We start from the raw sequence: 15920 nt of genomic DNA, 5'->3' as shown, positions 1-15920 counted from the left end.
ATAATTCATAGATGGATTTAGTTTTTATTTGAATTAACTCAATTCATGATCTAAGGCTACGAAGGTGTGAGACGTCATGCTAAATTTGTTAGTCTTATTTTCATGCAATCATGTTAAGTGTATGTTTTTTGTCCTGCCTATTAAAGCGCAAGGAACATTTAGTTTTTATTGGAATATTTTATTAAGGATATACAATATTAATAACAAAACTAGTGTATTGAGGCACGTGATTCAACCTCTCTCCCTATTTTACAGGCTTGAGACTGTTCAGGACATAAAACTTATAGTATCCTGAGCTAGGTTAAGATTGAATAACGTACCTTTTGTTCATGATGAATATAGAAACTTATAGTTGATCTCTAAGGTTCAGAGAAATGAAGAGAACAAAAGAAAGTAGTTAAGAAATAGAAAATTAGTTCTATTATTGCATGTAGTTGTTATAGATATTATGTTATTTTATTTCGTTATGTTCAGAAATATTCAGTAGTCCCTTCACGCTCTTTCTTTTACAGAGAATGGACGGACAAATTATTTTTATCATCGAAGCTACTACATTAGTTTGTATAATTATTGCAGTTATATTATTTATAAGACTGTTGTTCAAATATGATTGCACCTTCTCGAAATGTTGTATACAAAACTTGGCAACACAGCAACCCACTGGCACTCACGTACCTCATTATGTTTCTAATCTGTCCTTCGAGCCACGTGACAATCAATTTGTAATTGCATCTACGTCAAATTCATTACATTTATATGACGTTATTAATATTTCTATTCCTAGTAATTATTTCTAATATTCCTCTATCCAGTAATAACTTCAATTTCTTCGAGTAAAACTCATTTAGCCGTTTGCGATATGCAAATGACCATTATCCAAAACAGAGCATTCCTTTAACCTATATACCCTTCCTAGGCAATGCAGGTCACCAATTTTTATAACAACTAAAAGCAACATGACTGATTGATTAGAGGATAATTTCTACAGATATTTATAGCAGGACTAGTTATGGAAAGAATTGAGGATAGATAAAATAATAAAAAAGAAAAAGTGGTTTCATTTATGATACACAACACTCCTGAACTGTAATTGAATTCATTACTTTTTTCTTTCACTTTTGTTTACAATCCACTACAACTTTAAAACTCAAAGAACTATCACTATCTTGTGTTGAAAGCACTATGAATCACAATACAACAAGAAACACAGAAAACAGCAACTATTATTTTTCAATAAACTTTTGTTACATTAAGTAACTTCACACACAGGCAAATACAGACAGGACGCATATTGCACTAGCACCACAATTATCTTACGAGGGGATTCATCCAATCACCGTCATCCTACGCATATCCACTATTTCCCCCTGCTTCCGCTGTCCAAGAGTATAGCAACTTCAACTATCAGCTGTGAATATTCAAGAGTGTTGCTAACTCTAAATATTCTAGAGTTTCTGATATAGTGAAGTGATTTAATTTAGTTTTTTCTCGTATTATTTATATATATTTAGTGATGACATAAGTGAGTGAGTGTATGTTCCTAAACAATATATTTTTAGTGTTGTGTGCAAGTGCTTATTCTAGTGATTACATACTTCTTGTGTATATCCTCATAATTTGGTGAATTTAAATACAGTTGGCAACGAGGTGTGAACATTCATGGGAACTTGGTCTCAGACCAGCGGCGTATTCTGCATGAATGCAAGGCATGCATTGCATGCGTTCTTATTCTAGTTTATTTATTTTTAATTAATTTTCAAGGAGCCAAGACTGAAAAATTACGGAACTTCCCTTGATATCGTAGGCCAGTACGCGTTACGAAAGCTGACAGTCAGTAGTTGAGAAAACAGTTCACGTGTGCCGCTGCAGTATTCTCGACAATGTGTGTAGGCATCCGCTCAAGATCCTTGTCGTCCGCTAGCCTGTAAACCTGTGATTTATTGGGTGAAAGAAGCGAGAGAAATCCAAAATGCATGCAACTCGAAAGTTGCACGCAGCATAGTTGCCATCTATACATATACACGAAATGACTAAATCAAAGATATACCAAATACTTTCTTAATTTAATTGCATTAGCTAAATGAAGAAAATGAGCTAAATGAATTAAATTGCTAGTACGGAGAATATGTATTGACATTATCTCAAATACATTTACTTTATAGTCACTTAATGTACTATTTGTTAAATAAAAAATCGCACAGATGTGATTTAAATGTGTATGAATTTGTTTAGTGAAAAAAAAATGCTTAAGTGGTTGGAAACAAAGCATTAAAAAAATGTCTGACGTGAAAGCAGAATTTCTTCTGCTTTTGCAGCGTTGTCGGATCTAAATGCAAGAGAGTATCGGTCTATGAAAAAAAAAATGTTTTATGAATGCTGTGAATATAGGTTTGAATTACGGCAACAAAGCGTACTCTTACGGAAAGCACAAGTTGGCCTAAAAATCCGCGAAAATTGACGAGAGAATGTGTTATCGGAAGTCCTCGTTCGAGCGGGAAAAGTTCATTGACTCATAGTTGAAGAAATTTCGGAAAGATGTGTGGTGCAGTGCGATCTTTAACTCTATTTCGTTTCGCTGTATGAAATATTTATAGTGCGTGCGTTTTACTTTATCGTTAGTGTTGTGTCTTGTGTGAAGTGTATCTTTTTAGTGTTTACTATGGATAGAGAAGACGTAATTTTGAACTTGTTTGAAAAACCTTTCAGTGCTCGCCCTATGGAGGAAAAGTTACTTATAGTAAGAAATGGACGACCCACTCCAGCTCCAACGAACTTAAAGTCACAAAACGAAACTTGTGTGCGTAATTTTAATCCCGAAGTGTATAATAAAACTGTGTGGCTTTGCGGTTCGGAAAATTTGTGCAAACTATTTTGTTGGCCTTGTGTTTTGTTCGGAACCGAGAACTCACCATGGAACAGTAAAAATCGGGGCTACGCAGACCTGAATAACCTTCATACTGCTATTACAAGGCACGAAAAATCGGACTCTCACGTTAATGCACTAATAACTTTGGCGACCTTTGGCAAAATTAGAATAGACGTACAATTTGATAAGCAAAAGCGAGAGGATATTAGAAAACATAATGAAACCGTAAAAGAGAATAGGGAAATTTTGAAAAGGCTAACGTATGTGACGTGTCTTTTAGGCAAGCAAGAATTACCTTTTCGCAGGCACGACGAGAGCGAAGAATCGAACAACCGAGGCAATTACGTGGAAATCCTGCAGTTGTTATCAGAATTTGATGCAAAATTGAAACATCATTTGACCACGTCTAAGGTTTTCTCAGGTACATCTCCCTTAATTCAAAATGATTTAATACAAAGTGTGGGTACAGTTATGGTTGAAGAAATTAAATCTCAAATCAAAACAAGTCGTTTCGTATCTATTATGATCGATGAAACATCAGATGTCACCAATCTATCCCAGTTATCTACTGTGTTGCGTTACAGTCACAACAATAACGTTGTTGAAAGATTTTTAGGGTTTAGTAACGTTAGTACTGATCGTAGTGCTGCAGCATTAACAAATCTAATTATGAAAGTCTTAGAACAGTTTGAGTGCAAAAATAAACTGATCGCAAAAACTTACGACGGGGCTGCAGTGTTAGCAGGTGACATAAGTGGGGCCAGACGCGGATAAGGGAAATTGTTCCGGAGGCGATTTTTATACATTGTTACGCGCATAAGCTAAATCTTGTGTTGTCACAATCCGTTTCCTTTATTAGTGCTTGTCGCATATTCTTCGTTACGATTAATGGAATTGCTGCATTTTTCTCTTCTTCAACAAAAAGAACTAATATGTTGGACACATTTGTTAAGAAACGATTCCCACGACTTGCAGCTACGAGATGGAACTTTTCCAGCCGATTAGTGCAAACTATTGCTAACAGCAAAGATCAGCTCCAGGAACTATTAGAAGCCATCTTAGAATCTCCTGGGGATTGGGATAGTATTACCGTACAAGAGGCAGACGGATTTCTTGCAAAGTTAAATGACTTTCAGTTTAATTTTCTTCTAAATTTGTTTCAAGACGTATACACTTTCACCGAGGTAGTGTTTAATATCTTACAGTCCAAGTCTTTAGACATTGCGTATTGTTCAAAAGAAATACTGACACTGAAGGAGAGATTGTCATCAAAACGCAACAATGGTTTTGAAGAAGTTTGGCGCGACACCTTACTATCTAATGATCCGCCGACAAAACGTCGAAAACAAACCAATTCCTTATCAGTAGAGGAGGAGTTCAAGAGGCTTTATTGTGAAATATATGACACCATAATATTGCAGCTGCAGCACCGTTTTGATTCACTGCCAGAAATGTCTTTTTTGGAACTTCTTGATTGTTCTAAATTTTCAAAATTTTCAAAAGATTTTCCAGAACAACAGTTTGTGCAATTGGAGAAAATGTACGCAAAGTTCTTTGATTTTGTACGATTGAAAGCCGAGCTTAAGGGTATCTATAATTTTTATCATTTTGTGGGAAGGAGTTTGGGAGATATTTACAACTTCTTAGTTTCAAATGGTCTACAGACTGGCCTTCAAGAACTTAACAAACTGTGCGAATTAATTAGAGTTATACCTTCAACTACATCATCAGTGGAACGTTCATTTTCGGCCTTGAAACGCATAAAAACATTCCAGAGAAATTCTCAAGGACAAGAACGTCTTTCGGCTTTGGCGATGATGTCTATAGAGAAAGATCTTCTAATAAAAATGAAAAGCAACGATTCATTCTTTGACAAAGTCACCGAGGAATTTTGCAAGAAGACCAGAAGAGTGGATTTTCCTTTCAAGTAATTGGTGAGTATTATCATAATTCTAATTATTTTCTGATAGTCTACTCTTTTTGAAAATGTTATATTTACAGAGAATGGTGGGTACAAGAGTAACGCAAAAGAGCATTGAACCCCCTTCTTTTCCCAAACTATTTTTTTAAGTATTAATTTCGCATTACTATTAGGATGCGCTTATAGATGTGCATACCAATGTAACAAACGAACTTTGGAGTTATATAAATGCTTGAGAAACCGCTTGAACGTAGCGAGGAACATATATAAGAAAGTATCCATTAGTTTCGTAAGTTTCTGGGCGAGAGGGACAAGAGGAAATGCAATGACGACTGGGACTTCATTACAGCGTTACATGGGCGATTGGAGCATCCACATTCTTTTTGCTCTTCTGTCAAACGAAACAGAGAGAGAGGGAGAGAAAAAAAGCGCAATGTGCCTGCCTGCTCGAAGGTGTCCCTCTTTGAGAAAGGGGATGATTGTCCTCGCTGACAATCTTCCTCATGTCCTCAGTCACAGTTGCCAACTTATTTGGTTTACCACTGTCTGTTTTTTTTAAGAGCTTAAATTGGAGAAGCAAATTCAGCACAGCATTGGATTGATTATTAGGTGGATTATTTTAACCCTTGGATTGATTATATTATTCCTTAGTTGTGTTTCCGAGTGAATAGTGTGTATTTTCAAATCGTTCAATAGCTACCTAGTAAGAATATACTTGAACTACGTTATTTTATTAGCGGGAGAGAAGTGCAAGCATTTTAAAGCATAAAAGTGATTTTGAAAACTAGTTAGACATTGACGGTGGAACATTTGTTTCTCGAACAGTGTACTGTTTGCACTTGAACAAAATATTTTTCTTTTCATTATTCAATATTGTGTCCCCCGTGAATGAGTGGTTACGCTCGTCACCTTGTAATCAAGGGGTCCCGTGTTCGATTCCCGGTGGAGACACAAGTGGTTCGGATCCCACGTTAAGCTGTAGGTCCCATCCTTAGGACGTCATCATCACCCCATGGAAGGCAATGGAAAAACACCATGGGACCTTTGGGTCAAAACTTGCCTTCGGGCAGAACACCAATCATCATCATGATACTGAAACAGATGTAAAGTTTATTCTACGCCGCAAGGTAGAATGTTCCACCATAAAGGAGTGCTGGAGCGTTTTACAAATAATAATAATAATAACAATAATAATAACAATAATAATAATAATATAGTGGTAGTAGAAGTAGTGGTATTGGAACATTGCATGCCCAACCTCAAAACTCAGGATATACCACTGTCTCAGAGCCAACAACAGATAATGGTTGCTTACTTCCCACAGACATAAAGTAATAACTCGACAGAAACATAGTCTGTTATCTAACATGACTTCATACCATCTTTGCTTATTCTACGTTCCTGAATTGTTATGTGTCTGCTTTTTACAGACTTTAACGAACAATATTGCAGAGACTTATTTACCATTGCAATAATTTATTTTTTAATATATACAGGATAATCCAATGTGGACAGTATTTCAGAACATTTTTTTATTTTGAATTAAGCATTATTTTTATTTTATTCATTTTGACTTTCATTTTATACATCATGTATTACGTGTGGGATACTTCATATATCACATATAGGGTGTTTCATAATTTATGGGTCAATATTTTAAGAAGAATTGATTGATTATTATCATTTTATGTAATTTTTGGTTTTGGTTTAACTTTTATTATTTTTTTCACGCTTTTGTTTCAACCACCAAACGAACAAAATATTTAATTAAAACACAGGGAATATTGCGTACCACAATGTGTAATGAAACAAAATATTTAATTGAATTTTAAAATGTGTATAAAACAGGCACTGTATGAAGTGGAGGCAGTTTGAATATTCTTTAGGATTCATAATCATCCAATGGAAAATTTAGAGTGCCTTGACTTCTACAATGCAAATGACTGGCTATGACTTCTAGAACTAGGAAGACTTAGAAGGAATGTGCAAGAATGTTGACATGACGGAAAAATCATATAAATAATACCGTATTCTCTTCCGGGTTTGAGAAGTTCTATTTTGACGTCGAAACTCTGCGAGTCAGATCATTCATAATTAGTTTTGTCACTCCGTCATTCTGTCCATCAGAGGTTCTGCTCGTCATCGTTACCAAAAGTGAGTGATTATGCATTGTCTTTTCTAGTCTTTAAGTCATACCAGTCATGCTCTGTGATTATTCAGTTATTCAAGATCAGTTCATTAAATTCTTATTCTAAATTATTTCTGTGTTATCGAATTTTCTCTTTGAAATTCTACTCGCATGTTTCTAATTAATTTTGAACTACGCTATCTACGCCCCCAAGACTTGCATTAATTTAAATTACTTCTTGGAGGAACTGGGTGGATGTTAAGGCCATTCAGTAGTTTTCATGTATGAGAATTGTTTGGGGTTCGCGACCCAGACAAAAGGTCTCCGTTCGACATGCTTCCGGAAGTTTCTAACTGCCTTTTACGTCACAAAACCGATCACGTTTAAGGTAGATTGCGAACCTATTTTTAAGGTTTTCGCAATATATTCTATAATGTAGTATTTAGTAAATATTATTGTAGAGTCTTGAAATAATGAATTGTTAGAATTCATTAGATGTAGGTATTCATTTCCGTTTATTTAGTAACAATAAGCACTTATTTAGTAGTAAACTTATAAAATTCATTCAGTTGACATTGATGTGTATGGTTAACACTATCTTTTTCAGGCATAACCTGTTCCTTAGTTTTTCTTTCAGATGGATGACCTATCTTAAACATGGGCTGAGAAAAGTGCAAATATCATTCCAGTTGGTGAGATAACTTGATGAATGTTTATGGTATTCTGTTATATTTCAGCTATATGCCGACTGCGTACACACTAGTTCATAACACTAATTCCTACACATACATATATCATTGTGTGTATATATCCGACATTTGAAGCATGTTGTTTCTTGCTTCTTGCACCTTGTGATCCAATCAGTTATTGTACTAACTACCAAATTCCTGTACTAATTTCATTTATAATTGTAACAAGGGTTTTCAATCACCCCTTGTATCTCTCAATAGCCTATTATTACTAGAAAGGTGTCTATTTGATTTGCAGTTGCTAGAGCGATATTCAGAATACGTCCTTGCACTAGCATGAGGCGGCCATTTTGTTTCCGGTGGGTCCCGGAAACCAATCTCCCTTAGCAATTCTACTCTTTAGTTATGCAATGTCAACTGCAAGGGTGAGCATTCCGTTTGGTCTCGCGACTGTCCCGCCTTTCAACGCGAGAAACGTATCCGAGAGCTCATGGTCGTTGAGAAGATTTCAGCTGCTGACGCTAAGCGTCGATTAAAGGACAACATTCCTCCCTCGCTTTCTGTCCCATTTGCTGGAGTTGCAGCCGCTTCTCACAAATCTGTAGCGACACAAACGTCTACCGTTTCCACCCAAACGGATCTTGTCCCTGAGACCCGTGGTGACCCCAAGACCCCAGTCGCATCCACAAGCGAACTTTCTAAAACCCCACGTGTTTCAGTATGTGGTGGTCTTCGGCGTCCTCCAGCCCATCGCCGGACTGAAACTTAGCCAGCATATCCGAAGGCTCAATGAGACGGTTCTCTCTCCTAAGAGACGGTTCTCTACTCCAGTTCGTAAGCCACCTGCACTTTCTCTGAAATCTCACATGGTGGAGGACGAACTGATGGACTCCGAGTGGGCTGTTATTGGACCGCGTGGGAAAGTTCGCATCAAACGTTGATCTTACCCTGTATGGCGCTTGTTCAGTGGAACCTCAATGGCTTCTGTAGTCACCGTGAGGAATTGACCCAACTAATCACTGACCACTCGCCTGTACTTATCTGCTTGCAGGAAACCCATTTTAAGCCTACCCAGTCCTTCCTTCTTTCTGAGTATACTATGTATCGATGTGATAAGCCAGACGGTGACCACGTTGCTGGCGGCGTGGCAGTCTGTGCCTCCGATTCTGTTCATTCTCAGCAAATTCACATCGTATGCAGACTGCAAGCCGTTGCGGTGCGAGTATACTTCTCTCGCCCGCTTACAGATTGTTCATTCTACGTTCCTCACTCTGATGCCTTTACAACCACCGATCTGCTTCAGCTCTTCCATCAGCTTGAGCCGCCAGTCTTCCTTGTAGGAGAGCTTAATGCCTATCACCGTCTGTGGGGTTCTGTCCATACTGACGGACGTGCATCTATCTCTGAGTCTGATCATTATCCTCCAGCATTCGTTCCCATTAGGGCACGTTAATAGCGGAACACGTTAAACGTCCGTACCGCCAACAGCGAAGATTACAATGCTCCTTTCACCCTCGTTCAATTTGATTCTGCTCTTCGTAAATCATCCAACACTGCTCCAGGGCTTGATCGTATATCCTACGAAATGTTGCGCAATCTCCCTCGCAATACACAGCTTGCTCTCTTGCAACTGTATAATCGCCTCTGCGTCGAGGAGTTTTTTCCACTGGCTTGGCGTGAGGCTCTCGTTCTTCCTATTTTGAAGCCAGGCTAAGTCGCAACTAGCCTCATGAGCTACAGACCCTTTCCTCGCACGAGCTGCGTCTGTAAGCTGTTTGAACGCATGGTCAACAAGCGCTTGGTGTGGTATTTGGAATCCACTTCACTTCTGAGAAAACTTCAAAGTGGATTTCGTCGTTTCCGATCCACTACAGACAATCTTGCTTATCTTGAGGGTCATATTCAAGAGCCCTTTCTCAACGGCGAACATCTTGTTGCTATATTTTTTGACTTAGAGAAAGGGTATGACACCACGTGGTGTTACGGAATCCTAAAACAATTATATGACTGAGGTCTCCGTGGGAATATAGCCCATTTTATCTCGAATTTTCTTCACGAGCGACACTTTCGAGTGCGTGTGGGATCTAATCTCTCAGAGCGCTTTGTACAAGAAAATGGTGTTCCACAAGGCAGAGTCCTTACTGTCACGTTGTTTGCTGTCGCCGTCAACAGCGTTCTTTCGGTAATCCAGGCTCCCGTGTCTGGTTTGCTTTATGTTGACGATCTTGCAATTTTCTGTTGCTCCCGTCACCCTCGCGGCGTTACTCGACAGCTTCAACTGACTCTCAGTCGTCTTGTTCGCTGGTCGAATGAGACTGGATTTCGCATTTCTACCCAGAAATCCCACTGTGTTCACTTTTGCCGGCAGCGTACCTGCATTGTTGACCCGGACTTGTACCTCGATGGCACCCGTTTGTCATTCGTTGATACAGTCCGTTTCTTGGGTTTGGTCTTTGACCGTCGCTTGTCGTGGGCACCACATATACGGAATCTTAAATACTCTTGTCTTCGAGCTCTGAATCTCCTTCGTGTCCTTTCCCACCGCTCATGGGGTGCTGATCGTACTGTTCTGCTTCGTTTGTACCGTAGTCTAATTCGGTCCAAGTTAGACTATGGCTGTATTGTCTATAGTTCTGCTCGTGCTTCTCAGTTACGACAACTCGACACAGTGCATCACCTGGGTATTCGTATTGCTACTGGCGCCTATCGAACTAGTCCCGTCGCCAGCCTGTATGCTGAGGCCAATGAACCTTCGTTATCATATCGTCGCAGCAGAATACTTCTTAATTATTCTGCAAATGTGCGTTGTATTCCAGACCACCCGTGTAGACCATGTCTCCGTGGTGGTTGGATATACGAGTGCTATGCTGCACGTCCTCGCTCTACACCTCCATGGTACATCCGTTCGTGTGAGAATTTCCTTCGCGACGATTTCCTGTGGCCTCTCTTTCATTGGTTCACTTTTGTTTTGTTCCCCCATGGCTGCTTCGTCTACCTCGCCATGATTTACGTTTGTCTATGCATTCGAAACAGCAAACTAGTTCCCAGGTGTACCAGTAAGAGTTTGCCGCACTGTTAGATCAGTACTCCGATTTTAGTGTGTTCTTTACGGACGGTTCTAAGAATGAGGATTCTGTAGGCTGTGCCTTTGTCACCGACGGGTGCAGCTCCGAATTTTTTTTGCAGCGCCTGTGTTCCGTGTTCACTGCTGAATTGGCTGCACTTAAGCTTGCCTTAGAACACGCTCTCACGCTTTCTCTCCGTCGTGTGCTTATTTGCACCGATTCTCAGTGTGTGATTTTGAGTCTACAAATTGTCTTCAGTATGCACTCTGTCATGCAAGACATTCTTCTGAGATCCCCCTCCATGTAGCGGACCGTCATCGTCGGGGAGGGGGTGGAGCTGAGAGGGCGGCTTCATAACTCATTCATTTATCACCCCTCATCTTCATATCATTGCATGCCCTCTCAGCCGCGAATACCGCTACCGGACTCGCGGGTGGTTGGTGGGAGTCGGGAAGAGGCAGGTCTAGTGGACGTCTTCCTCCACTTGGGGAGGACGTGCACCTACCCGGCCTAATGTTGTCTGCGTCCAGTGTTTGTGTTGTCCGGAGTGTTGAGTCTTTGAAAATATAGAAAAAAAACAAAAAAAATACAAAACCAAAAATTCTATAAAAAACAAAAAACATTAAAAATAAAAAAAAATCCGCACCATTTGTTTTGTTCTTCCTGGGCTGGAGGAGGGCTATCTTTTTGTTTTCCAGGTTTCTTTCGTTTTGTTTCACCTCTTCTTTTTCCGGGGCCACGCGTTTTTGTCGACGGGAATGTTTTTTTTTTGCACTACCATTCCCCTTGACCGCGTCGGCCCCACGCTGATCCTAAGGTGTTGGGCGTGCTGAAGGGATGGCCAGGGGGTAGCGTTAGTTCCCCTATTAACGCCCCGGTGTGACCTCACACCCTTTTTTCCTTTTTATATGTTTAATAAAAATCACTATTACATGGGTACCAAAACTTTAAAATCTGATCCGGGCTCTCCCTCACGAAAGAAGCCCAAATCATGTGAAACTGAAATTGTGGAAAAGACAAGTATCGCCGCGCCCGTCGTACGATATCTTGTAATTAAAGATAAAGATGATTGTGCCGCTTCTGCTGAAAACCGTCCGAGTGCTATTAAGGGCTTATCCCCCTTTGTTATTCATAAAGTTATTACTTACCATGCCGGACAGTTATAGACATTAAGAAATTGAGGAATGGCACACTATTGGTAGAAACGATGGATGAGAAGCAAACTGCGAAGCTACTGAAGTTAACAAGTATTGGACCAGTGAACGTGTCAGTAGAACCCAATCGTCTACTGAACGTTTCTCGAGGGGTGATATCGTGTTGGGATCTCCTCAATGCCACCGAGGAGGAAATTAAATCTGAGTTAGCGGAACAACATGTCATAAATGTAGCTCGCATAAAACGTAAGAAGTCAGGTGAACTTGTTGCCACCCAGTCACTGATTCTTACTTTCAGTTTGCCAATGCTTCCGGAGTATGTAAAGGCTGGTTACTATCGATTGAAAGTTCGGCCTTATATACCTAGTCCTTTGCGCTGCTATAAATGTCAACATTTTGGGCACACCAGCACCTCGTGCAACGCGAGTGCTGCACTTTGTGCCAATTGTGGACAGGCTAGTCATGGTGCGTATCCCTGTAAAGCAACGAAGCCCTTCTGTGTCAACTGCAAGAGTGAGCATTCAGCTTGGTCTCGGGATTGTCCAGCCTTTCAGCGCGAGAAGCGTATCCGGGGGCTCATGGTTGTTGACAAGATTTCTGCTGCTGATGCTAAGCGTCGTTTGAAAGAAAGCATTCCTTCCTCGCTTTCTGTTCCATTCGCTACTGTTGCAGCAAGTTCTAAGAAATCTGTAGCAACCCAGACGTCCGACGTTTCCACACAAACCAACTTTGTACCAGAGCCTAGCTGTGACGACCCCAAGACCCCAGTTGCGACGACAAGCGAACTTCCCCGAACCCCACGGGTTTCTGTTAGTGGTGGTCTTCGGCGTACTCCAGCCCAACGCCGATCACCTTATATCGCTGGCCTGAAACTAAGTCAACATATTCGCCGGCTGAATGAAACGGTTCTCACTCCAAAGAGGAAAAAATCTACCCCAGTTCGTAAGCCATCTGCAGTTTCTCTGAAATCTGATATGGTGGAAGACGAACTGATGGATTCTGAGTGGGCTGTTATTGGTCCTCGTGGAAAGGTTCGCCTTAAACGTTGACATCTTCCAGTATGGCGCTTCTCCAGTGGAATTTGAATGGCTTCGGTAGTCATCGTGAGGAATTGATACAACTGGTCTCCGACCACTCGCCAGTTGCCGTCTGCTTGCAAGAAACGCATTTTAAGCCTACCCAGTCCTTTCTTCTTTCTGGGTACACTATGTACAGATGTGATAAGTCAGATGCTGGTCACGCTGCTGGCGGCGTGGCCGTATGCGTCTCTGATTCTTTTCATTCTCGGGAGATTCACCTAGTCTCCCGCCTGCAAGCAGTTGCGGTGCGAGTATACTTCTCTCGCCCGCTTACAGTTTGTTCATTGTACATTCCTCATTCAGAAGCCTTTAGCACCGCCGATCTGCTTCAGCTCTTTCATCAGCTCGAGCCGCCAGTTTTGCTTGTAGGAGACCTTAATGCCTATCATCGCTTGTGGGGCTCTGTCCGCACTGACGGTCGTGGCCGTCAGGGAACGGAATTTCTTGAGGAGGGTGGCTTGCTTATCCTTAATGATGGCAGTCCTAGTCATTTTTCCACTGCCCATGGCACATATTCTTGTATCGACCTCTCCATGTGCAGTGCTGGTCTCTTGGCCTCATTGACATGGCGAGTGCATCCCGATCTTTGTGGCAGTGATCACTTCCCGTTGTTTGTTGAAGGTCTCCCTGTTACTCCTCCTTTACCTCTCCGCCGCTTCAATTTGAAGCGTGCTGACTGGCGTAAATTCCTTGAGCTCAGTGAGTTTCATTGTCGTGATGATCTCCCTGTAGCTGTTGTGGCTGAAGCTTTTGAGCAGACTGTTGTTGATGCTGCTCATGGTTCCATTCCAGAATGCGGTGGCGACGTTTCCCGCCGGCGTGTTCCATGGTGGTCTGCGGCAATCCGTGAGGCTATCTTAGCTCGTCGGCACGCTCTTGCCACTTTTAATCGTCATCCCACTGCCGACAATCTGCAGCGCTTCCGCATTCTACGTGCTCGAGCTAGACGTCTTATCAAGCTCTCGAAGCGCCAAAGCTGGATGAATTACGTTTCGTCCGACAATAGTCGCACAGCGATGTCCAGTGTGTGGCGTCGGGTCCGCTCTCTTAATGGCAATTCTCCTACTGTTGATGTTCCTGCTTTGTCTGTGAATGGTGTCTTAGTTACTCACCCTTCGGAGATAGCTAACACTTTGGGCCAGTACTTTGCATCTATCTCTGGGTCTGAACATTATCCTCCAGCATTCGTTCCCATTAGGGCGCGTTTAGAGCGGAACCCGTTAAACTTCCATACCGCGAACAACGAAGATTACAATGCTCGTTTCACCCTCGTTGAATTCGATTCTGCTCTTCGTGAATCATCCAATACTGCTCCAGGTCTTGATCGTATACTCTACGAAATGTTGCGCAACCTCCCCCGCGATACACAGCTTGCTCTTTTCAAACTGTATAATCGCCTCTGGGTCGAGGAGTTTTTTCCACCGGCTTGGCGTGAGACTCTCGTTCTTCCTATCTTGAAGCCAGGCAAAGTCGCAACTAGCCCCACGAGCTACAGACCCATTGCTCTCACGAGCTGCGTCTGTAAGCTGTTTGAACGCATGGTCAACAAGCGCCTGGTGTGGTATTTGGAATCCAATTCACTTCTGAGCAAGCTTCAAAGTGGATTTCATCGTTTCCGATCCACTACAGACAATCTCGCTTATCTTGAGTGTCACATTCAAGACGCCTTTCTCAACGGCGAACATCTTGTAGCTATATGTTTCACTTAGAGAAGGCGTATGATACAACATGGCGTTACGGAATCCTAAAACAATTATATGACTGGGGTCTCCGTGGGCATATGGCCCACTTTATCTCGAATTTTCTTCAGGAGCAAAACTTTAGAGTGCGTGTGGGATCTAATTTCTCAGAGCGCTTTGTACAAGAAAATGGTGTTCCACAAGGCAGTGTCCTTAGTGTCACGTTGTTTGCTGTCGCCGTCAACAGCGTTCTTTCGGAAATCCAGGCTCCTGTGTCTGGTTTGCTTTATGTTGACGACCTTGTAATTTATTGTCGCTCCCGCCACCTTCGCGGCGTTACTCGACAGCTCCAACTGACTCTCAATCGTCTTGTTCGCTGGTCGAATGAGACTGGATTTCGCTTTTCCACCGAGAAATCGCAATGTGTTCACTTCTGCCGGCAGCGTAGCTGCATTGTTGACTCGGACTTGTACCTCGATGGCACCCGTTTGTCATTCGTTGATACAGTCCGTTTCTTGGGTCTGGTCTTTGACCGTAGCTTGTCGTGGGGACCACATATACGAAATCTTAAATATTCTTGTCTTCGAGCTCTGAATCTCTTTCGTGTCCTTTCCCACCGCACATAGGGTGCTGATCGTACTGTTCTACTTCATTTGTACCGTAGTCTAATTCGGTCCAAGTTAGACTATGGCTGTATTGTCTATAGTTCTGCTCGTGCTTCTCTTACGACAACTTGACAAAGTGCATCACCTGGGTATTCGTATTGCCACTGGCGCCTATCGAACTAGTCCCATCACCAGTCTGTGTGCTGAGGCCAATGAACCTTCGTTATCATATCGTCGCAGCAGACTACTTCTTAATTATTCTGCGCATGTGCGTTGTATTCCAGACCACCAGTGTAGACCATGTCTTCGTGGTGGTCGGATATACGAGCGCTATGCTGCACGTCCTCGCTCTACACGTCCTTGGTACATCCGTGCGTGTGAGAGTTTCCTTGGCAACGATATCGTGTGGCCCCCTCTTTCGTTGGTTCACTATTCTGCTATTCCACCATGGCTGGTTCGTCTCCCTCGCCTTGAGTTACGTTTGTCTAAGCGTCCGAAACAGCACACTAGTTCCCAGGTGTACCAGCAAGAGTTTGCCGCACTGTTAGATCAGTACCCCGATTTTAGTGTGTTCTTTACGGACGGTTCTAAGGATGGGAATTCTGTAGGCTGTGCGTTTGTCACCGACGAGGGCAGCTCAGAATTCGATTTGCATCGCCTGTGTTCCGTGTTCACTGCCGAATTGACTGCCCTTAAGCTTGCCTTAGACCATGCTCTCACGCTTTCATTAAGTC

The 15920-nt window shown here is 41.9% G+C and overlaps 2 protein-coding genes across 2 annotated transcripts; both read left to right on the top strand.

The window, feature by feature from the left end:
* The first annotated feature begins 2659 nt into the window (after positions 1-2659).
* Positions 2660-3640, top strand: LOC145689644 (zinc finger MYM-type protein 1-like). The gene has a single exon (XM_081763831.1). The coding sequence runs from the start codon at positions 2660-2662 to the stop codon at positions 3638-3640; it is 981 nt and encodes a 326-aa protein (XP_081619957.1).
* Positions 3641-3798: 158 nt separating this feature from the next.
* On the top strand, positions 3799-4797 carry LOC145689643 (zinc finger MYM-type protein 1-like). The gene has a single exon (XM_081763830.1). The coding sequence runs from the start codon at positions 3799-3801 to the stop codon at positions 4795-4797; it is 999 nt and encodes a 332-aa protein (XP_081619956.1).
* The last annotated feature ends 11123 nt before the right edge of the window (positions 4798-15920 follow it).

Source organism: Thermobia domestica, chromosome 7, assembly GCF_964235325.1.
Source record: "Thermobia domestica chromosome 7, izTheDome1.hap1.1, whole genome shotgun sequence".
In the NCBI taxonomy this organism is placed as follows: Eukaryota; Metazoa; Arthropoda; class Insecta; order Zygentoma; family Lepismatidae; genus Thermobia; species Thermobia domestica.
This window is presented reverse-complemented; position numbering and strand designations above follow the sequence as displayed.

Coding starts and splice junctions, on each gene's coding strand:
- LOC145689644 (XM_081763831.1), top strand. CDS start 2,660: ATGGATAGAGAAGACGTAATTTTGAACTTGTTTGAAAAACCTTTCAGT.
- LOC145689643 (XM_081763830.1), top strand. CDS start 3,799: ATGTTGGACACATTTGTTAAGAAACGATTCCCACGACTTGCAGCTACG.